Source organism: Dasypus novemcinctus, chromosome 19 (genome assembly GCF_030445035.2).
Source record: "Dasypus novemcinctus isolate mDasNov1 chromosome 19, mDasNov1.1.hap2, whole genome shotgun sequence".
In the NCBI taxonomy this organism is placed as follows: Eukaryota; Metazoa; Chordata; class Mammalia; order Cingulata; family Dasypodidae; genus Dasypus; species Dasypus novemcinctus.
In genome coordinates this window covers 62,843,910-62,852,802 of record NC_080691.1, presented here as the reverse complement: position 1 = coordinate 62,852,802, position 8,893 = coordinate 62,843,910, and the positions used below count along the sequence as shown (strand labels likewise).

The following is an 8,893-nucleotide window of genomic DNA, read 5'->3' as shown; positions in this document are numbered from 1 at the left end:
CTCTTCAATGGAGCCGCAACAATCTCCCAAGTGCAAAGGCAAAGACCAGTGAAGAAGGACGGTCCAATGATGGGTCCTTGCTGCTGATTACTGTGCTCAGAAGACTGCGTGCTGGAAATTTTAACTAGGTCTAGAGTGGCAGGTTACCTAATAGTTACCTCCTGAGAGCCTCCATGTTGCTCAAATATGACCACTCTCTAAGCCAAATTCACCATGTACATGCACTGCTTTCCTCTCAACATGGGACATTACTCCCAGGGATGAGTTTTCCTGGGGCCAAGGGATTTCTACCAAGCACTAGCTGGTGGTGCAACTAGAAAGACATTGAATAAAAGAGGGAAATGGTAAAGACAAATGAATTTATATGGCTAAGAGGCTTCAAAGTGAGTTGGGAGGACATCAGAGGGATTGCACTTAGGCACATCTCAGCAGGATCTCAAAGACAGCCAAAGTAGATACAACCTCAAGTAGTGATGTTCCTGTGGGCTATGGAGACACCCAGGTCCTACAGTCATATCTCTTGGCTCTGGAGCTCAATGCTCTGCCAGTGGGCCCTACTATGGAATGTGTGCTCCTGAGTGTGATAGAGTTGGACTCAGATGTGGTATCTCTACACATGCCTCTTCTGACACTTTTACTGTATCTGTGGTTGGCCCTGGAGTTGGTGTATGCTTGGGAGATTCGAATCTCTGGACTGACTGTGTGCTGGGGGAGCCACAAGACTCAGCAGAGTTGGGGCACCTACTCTTCAGTGTGCTGAACATGTCCATGTCAGTTAACAGGGAGGTAGGGATGATCAACAATCACACCAGGGAAATGAGAGGGTCTACAACTGTAAGCAGGAGAATTCCATCCATCAGCCATGTTGGATCTAGGCACCTCTGGACTTAGAGGTGGAGTTGTCATCACCATGCAAGGGTCCTCAGGATGGAAGAATAAAATATGGATTAGAGTGGACTTACTGGTATTCTACTATAGAATTATTGTGACTCTAGCAATGGAAGAAACTGTTTCATTGATGTGGAGATAGTTACCATGGGATTTGCTGAGGGCAGAGAGAAGAAGAGGTGTGATATGGAGGCATTTTCAGTACTTGGAGTTGTCTTGAATTATATTGCAGTGACAGATGTAGACCATCATATATCCTGCCATAACCCACTGAATGGGCTGGAAGAGAGTGTAAACTACAATGTAAACTATATTCCATGCTATGTAGCAGTTCTCCAAATTGTATTCATCAAAAGTAAAAATGTGCTACAATGGTGAAATAGTTTGGTGATATGGCAGACATGGTGGAGGTGAGGAGTGGGGGTATATGTGATCCTCATATTTTTAATGTAATATTTTGTATGTTCTATGTAATTAAAAATTTTTTTAAACTTATATATAAAAAAAAAAACTGAGCAGAGGATTAAGCTAAGCAATTTCCATACCCCTCATGAACAGAAAATGAGATAATACATTTGTTGTATTAAATTTCTAATTTTCTGAGAAATTCACAGACACACACAAAGGCATATATTGTGGAAATCACAATAAGCAGGTGCTTCAAAAATATATTCCCTCTACTATGGCTCCTATTTGAACAAATTTCCCTGCACCAAGGATGTCCTCAATAAAATACAAATTTTTTGAACCCTCAAGTTTTTATTCTGCTCAGTCTTATTTGGGGAGGAATTAAAGTGATTTCATTTTGAACATAGTGGTCTAAGGTGTCATAAAAATCACATGCGGGATGCAAACTCAGTATTATAAACCAGTATCTGCAGGATGACCACCAGGTGCTGCCTGGGTTCACTGTTCCCTTGATCAGGAGGAGGCATAAATCTGGCACCTCCATGAAACATCATTGGTGGCTTCAACCATGGCCATGTATACCCACTGCAGGACACTCAAGATGGAAAGAAAGGACCTGGAGGTGGCCAGAAGCTGCATTACAGCACCAGCTTGAGGAGGTACTTGGGGTTCTGTGTAGTGGTTGCTATCTTCACCACAGAGAGTCCCTTCTTGTCCCCATCATCCCCTCACCAGCACACTCAGCAAAGATCTTTTGTATTCCCTGGAAAATACTCAGAGTTGTAGTAGTTATCCCTATTCAGAATAGAACATGAGTTTATACTGTCTAGGATATAAACCCAGAGATAGCCTAAGAACCTGAACCAGAAGTTGCAGGGGAGCAGGAAAGAGGACTGGAGGGAGAGGAGCATCCATTTTCTGTGTGATGTGCAACATGTTTGGGAGGAAGCTGGTTGTTCACCAGCTCCAGGATTTCCAGGCAGCACTTCCCTGATATACCACTCAACTCCCTTGAATGAGATCATCCAAGAAATGGAGCTCTTCTGGGTGTCAGGTGGAAGCTCACAGGGTCAGACTCAGCTGGACATCCAGCCTAACTTTTGGTTTATTTCACTGTGGAAGCAAAGGAAACAGGTTGTGATTCCCCATTCATGGGGCAACTGTCATAAGCTCTGACACACAGTTGTTCAGAGACTATATCTCCAGTTCTCTGAAATCAGCTGATGGAGGAACAGAATATGCTTGTTGTCATATTGGCCATATGGATGTTACAAGGAGAGAAATCTGAGCAATAAGGACAGTTTTTTCAGGAGGATGAGGAAGGAGAAATCACTGCACTGTTTCTAGTACTGAAATGATTTTCATGCTCATAACATCAGAGAAATCCTCACTGACTCTTGTCACAGAGAACTCTGGATGCAATGACAGCAGGGCAAGTGCGTCTTAGGTGCAGGGGGAAGCTAATGTGCCCTCTGGAGAGAGGACATGCAAATAGGGCCCCTCCCTCTGGTCCTGAAATCTAGCCCAGGTACAGACCTTGTAGCTCTGAGAGAGGAATCCCCTCCCCTGTGTCTAAGCTCTCCCTACTCTGTGCCCAGGCCTAAGGAAGAGGAGGCATCATGAAGTGTGTGCTGGTCTGGGCTTTGCTTTTCTCAATTTTCCAAGGTAAGATTAACTAAAAATTGGTTTTGCTGCATTGCGAATATGTGTTTGTGTGCATTTGTATTTGTGTGTGTCTGTGTGAGACTATGTGTGGCTTAACTTTTAATGTCTGTTTGCAGGTGTCCTGGGTGAAGTTCAGCTGGTGGAGTCTGGGGGTGACTTGAGACCACCAGGAGGATCTCTGCGCCTCTCCTGTTCAGCCTCCGGATTCACTTTTAGTAGCTATTATATGACCTGGATCCGCCAGGCTCCGGGAAAAGGGCCGGAGTGGGTCTCAGGTATTACTAATACTGGTGGTAGCACATACTATGCAGACTCAGTGAAGGGCCGATTCACCATCTCCAGGGACAACAACAAGAACCAGCTACATCTGCAAATGAACAACCTGAAAACTGAGGACACGGCCCTCTATTACTGTGCTATATACACAGTGAGGGAAAGGCAATGCTGATCCAGACAAAAACTTCTTCTGTGGGGTTGCCACAAGGGGATGCTTAGGACCCACTGAGCACAAGGAGCAGCTGTAGGAGCAGGTGCAGTGAGGTAATTAAGGACTGGTTTCCTGTCAAGATGTAGTTCTTCTTTTCTAGCTGTTTACCCAGGGAACATTTCTAAATTTATTGTCCTATGCCTATCACTGGTATAATAATTTAGAATAGTTTGATGCCATAGGATTAAGTATAATCACCTGAAAAATCAGTGAAGTCTTCCTTATGAAAGTAGAAATGGCTTTGCCAATGTTTGCTTGGTTCAGAATTCTGAGTGGTTCATGACAACATGTTGCATCTTTCACAGAGAGACGGAGGATAATGATTCAGCAATATACCTCATTAGGAAAGCATCTGTGAGTCACATGAGAAGCAAGAGGGAGGCTGTTCCAATGTCTAGATTATACTGAATTTCAAATTTCACTCCTACTTATGCAAAAGTGTTCAGATCAGTCTCAGCATTGACCTGATTGTCTGATGATCCATTTTTTTTCCCTGAATCTTTGTTCTCACATTTCTGTTTGTTCTTTATATTCCCTGTAAATGAATTATTTGTTTCCTGTAGTCTTAATCCAAGGCTACAACTTCTGTGGCTACTACATGTCTCTTTGTAAGGGTGAGGGGACTTCATCATATATTGTTGCCTGGCATCTCTCCTCTGTCCCCTGTGGGTGGCACCATGTGGGAATTACAAATGGTCATTTCTATGTGGGTAATGTTTATTTGGTCAAAATGGGGTTTAAATATCAACTTGAGCTCTGGTGCTGCTTAAACTGTCATGATGTCACCTCCATTTCCTTTGGCTTTGGGCAGAGCTTCTGTTGGGCTCCCACTATGCTGTGAGCTCTGGAGGACAAGACCAGGTCTCTGTGAGCTGAGTTCTCATTGTTTAACAAAATGACCACACAACTCAGAAGCAGAATGAGAGCTGTATGAAGTGACCACTTCCATGTGCCCACCTGTCTAAGAACTCTGGATTTCCTTTCCTATTCTTTCTATGAGTCTCCTCACTCAATTATTTCTCCTTCCTTCTCAAATAGGAAAATAATATCATTTTTCCTCATGCACCAAATTGTGAAGAAGAGGCAATTTTCATGTCTTCCACAAGCTTCAGGTAAAAAGAAAAACTGCTTTACAAAATATTCTTTCCTAAATGAGAGTGTTTCATCATAGGAATTCTGGTAGAAAATTTGGAAACTGAGTTGTCTCATTGAGAGATTAACTTTCTTGCCTAACTGCTGCATTTACTTGGAGACAAGTGTGTGCTTATTTCACATAGGAAATACTGGATTAGCTGCTTTCTTCTATGGGAGGCAGATTTCTTCTATGGGATGCAGAATTGATTGGTTGAGGGTGATGGGAAAATGTTCCTTTTCATTCCTTAGCCAGAGCATGAGAGAACCAGTTGAACATCTTATTTAACTAGTACTTCCTCAGTTTTTTGTTTTGTTATGTAGGCATATTCACAAACTTTGTCTTTCAAAAAGTTTGTAATGCAAAAATTTCTTGTCATATATATAAAGAGCACCAACAAATTATTTCTTTATTCAGAATTGTGAAGCAATCATAAAAAAGTGCCATCACTGTACAGGAAGCAGTGGGGGTCCTGAGGTGAGTATCATAGAGGGGGCTTTTAGAAAGTGGAGTGGACAGTTTGTCAGATTGTGCAGGTGTCCTGCTATGGGGGAGAAAACAGGGCTCAGCTCTCATTACTGATTGAGTTATCAAGGGTAGTTGAATCAAGGTCTATCTATGAAATGGTGTTTTTGCCTGATATGATCTTGTACAAATTGCATGAAAGGAAAAGCTTCAAAAAGCATCTTGAAGGTCTCCCATGTGGGGGGTTAGGAGAGAAAGTGTTGTTCCAGGAATCAGTCCCTATATGTTGAGGAGGTAGTAGTAGAAACATCCACCTTGTGTAACCTGTTAGAGCAGCACTCAAGTGAACAGAAAAAGAGAATTGCCATAACTAAATGGATGAATAGCACATATAAATATAGGTCAATTCATTTTTCATGGGAAAATTAAACCATAAGCAATTGCAGCACAAGTAAACATTGAGTTTCCACTGAATATCATTACAATATTTAACACAATTTTAATGTCTAATATCAACCCTAATTTCTAAGCATGTTTGAGAATAGTTAACAATAAATATATATAATATGATTTTAATCATGTTTGTAGATAAAGCATGCAGAAATTACAAAGTTCTCATACACTCATCCATGATTTAAAATATTAAAAATATACATTCATGTGCTATTATTGCAATTTATGAAACATTAATTTTTTTCAAATTCTACTCAATTTATTCATTTATTAAAAAATACTACATTCAAAAAATATGAGGTCCCCATTCACCTCTGCTGCCCAAACCCCACCACTCCCCGCACAGTAACACTCTCCCCATCATCATGACACATCCATTGCATCTGGTGAGTACATCTCTGGGCATCGCTGCACCCCGTGGCCTGTGGTCCACACCATAGCCCACACTTTCCCACGTTCCATCCAGTGGGCCATGGGAGGACATACAATATCCCTGCAGCACCACTCAGGACAACTCCAAGTCCCGAAAATGCCTCCGTATCTCATCTCTTCCTCCCATTCCCCGCTCCCAGCAGCCACAATGGCCAATTTTCCACACCAATGCCACCTTTTTTCCATTATTAACCACAATAGTTCATGAATAGAATATCATTAAGTCCACTCTAATCCTTACTGTATTCCTCCTTCCTGTGGACCTTGGCTTGGTTGTGTTCATTCCACATCTATATCAAGAGGGGGCTTAGATTCCACATGAGTACTGGCTGCAATCCTCCTGCTATCAGTTGTAGGCACTCTAGGCTCCATGGTGCGGTGGTTGACATTCTTCAACTCCATGTTAGCTGAGTGGGGTAAGTCCAATAAATCAGAGTGTAGGAGCTGAAGTCTGTTGAGGCTCAGGGCCTAGCTATCATATTGTCAGTCCAGACATTCAAATCCCCTAGATATATCTTAAACCCCATCACCAACTACAATTCCAGTAAAGTAGCATGAAAGGCTTGTGAAAAGAGATCACATCTGAGTCCAGCTCCATCACGCAGAAACACCAGCTCCAAAGAAGGGCCAGCTGACATGGCAGTGAACTCCATCTGCCATGAACATAGAATCTGTGGGTGTCTTTAGCCCTCAAAAGAACCAATACCTGGGGTTGTATCTACTTTATTTGTCCCTGAGACTCTGCTTTGGTGTGCATAAGGACAATCCTTCTGACAACCTCCAGGCTCTTTTTCAGAGACTCATAGCCATATAAACTCATTTGTCCTTTCCATTTCCCCCTTACTTTTGGTCAAACAGCATTTTTAACTCCTGTTATTATATGTAGACAGGGATATTCTGCTGATCCGCATTGAATGTTTAATTCAAGATCGTTTCTAGTTATGTCATCAGCTGGTACTTGGTAGTGATCCCTCGGTGCCAGGGAGGTTCATCCCCAGGTGTCATGTCCCATGCTGGGGGGAAGGTATTGCATTTACATGCTGAGTTTGGCTTCGAGACTGGCCACATTTGAGTAACATGGAGGCTGTCAGGAGGGAACTCTTAGGCACAGTGCTGCTCTAGGCCATGTTCTTATTTCAGGTGTATAGGCTCACAAGCATAGTCATTAGTATCAGGGAGTCACTGTTGGACCCTCATTTCTTACTGGTCCTTACCGTTGTACCTGGGGGACTGCCACTGCTCCCCTAGGAACCATAACAAAGCCCCCCCCAGCCAGGAACCCAGTACCCCCCCCAGGTGTTGTTTTAAATTGTTTCCACTATAAATATATCCAAACATTTCCATGCACCCTGGACACATGCCCTGTATAACTCCCTGTCAACCATATGTCCCCTGTCAATAACATCCCATACCAGTATTCCGCCGCTACCATTGTTGAACCACCCTGTGATCCAAAACTTCCTGAAAAGTGAAGCCCAATATAATGTCAGGTTCCCTTACTAGTAATATGGAATATAGCAATGAGTTTAAAGGTTAGATATAGAATACATATTGATTTGGAAAAATTCTACATCCTATCTTTTTCTTTTCTTTTTTCCTAATTATTGAGTGTCTCTTCACAAGAGCCCTAGATCACAGTAATTCGTATATACAATATACAGTACTCCCACATATCCATTATGAAAGCTTTTCCCTTCCACAGCAATAATCTTTTAACTTATTCATATCATATTTACTGAAACTGATGTACAAATATTGAGACAACAGCTTTCAAACAAGGTAACATTTGTGTTTACATTGTGGTTTATACTTTAGGTTATACAGTTTTCTAAATTTTTTAGTTATCCTATGTTTTACATTATGTTTTATATTATTAGTCTGTCATCACCTATATGTTTTTGATGTAATATTACATGTTTTATATCCATCCTTGTGTACTCTTGTGAAACACTTCTTTTGCCCTCACATTTACTTTGGTTCCATCTATTCAATATCTATTTCCCCCTCCCCTTGGGGCCCACAGTGACAGTCAATCTTCATTTCTTGAAGAGCCGTGTTCAGAGATACTTGTAACAGTACTGAGTGCTTGACTTGCTCAACTGCCCTAATGCCCTGGGAGCCACCCTTTCTCTTGAGAGATACAGTTCCCTCTATTTGATGGCATTGGTCCTCCCCAGGATGTGGGTCTACCTTCACTCTCATTATATTGGTCTCTACCCAACGGTATAACCCACTCTGGCAAAATGAGCATTCAGATATTCCATAGGAGTCTGTCCTGCATCAGATTATCCCCTTTGAGTATCTTAAACAGGTAACTTTTCTAATTGTATTTTGAAAAGGTTTTCTCAGCATTATACTCTCAACCAACACCTGACAATCTCCTATGTTCGTATGTTGCCTCATCCTCCCCCCAATTTCTTGGGCAATATTACCCATCCACCCAATCCTATCCTCCCTCAAACCCACAAAGCCCCACCCAAAGGTAACCCTATGCCCCCATTTTATCTCTTCCTTGTACACATACTTACCTCCAGCTTATCATATATTTCACCCATGTAGATGTCAACTTACATCCTTCATCTACCCCCCGATTTCCTGTAAGCCTATCTTCCAGTCTCTAGCTCTCTGAGGCAGCTTGCTTATTTCATATCATTGAGGTCATGTAGTATTTGTCCTTCAATGCCTGGGTTGCTTCACTCAACATAAGGTTCTCAAGATTCATCCATGTTATCACGTGTGTTTGTAGTGTATTTGTTCTTAAAGCCGAGTAGCATTCCATTGTATGTATATACCACATTTTATTGATCCACTTATCTGTTGATGGGCATTTGGGTTGATTCCAAATTTTGGTGATAGTGAACAATGCCGCTATGAACATTGGTTTGCATATGTTGGTTTGTGTCCTTGTTTTCAGTTCTGCTGGGATTGTACCCAGCAATTGTATTGCTAGGTCATACGGCAAA

At 42.0% G+C, this 8,893-nt stretch overlaps 1 gene segment (V, D, J or C); it reads left to right on the top strand.

The window, feature by feature from the left end:
• The first annotated feature begins 2,847 nt into the window (after nt 1-2,847).
• Nucleotides 2,848-3,409, top strand: LOC101411464 (immunoglobulin heavy variable 3-23-like). The segment is given in 2 exon segments: nt 2,848-2,961; nt 3,078-3,409. Coding segments are annotated over 2 exon segments (378 nt in total).
• The last annotated feature ends 5,484 nt before the right edge of the window (nt 3,410-8,893 follow it).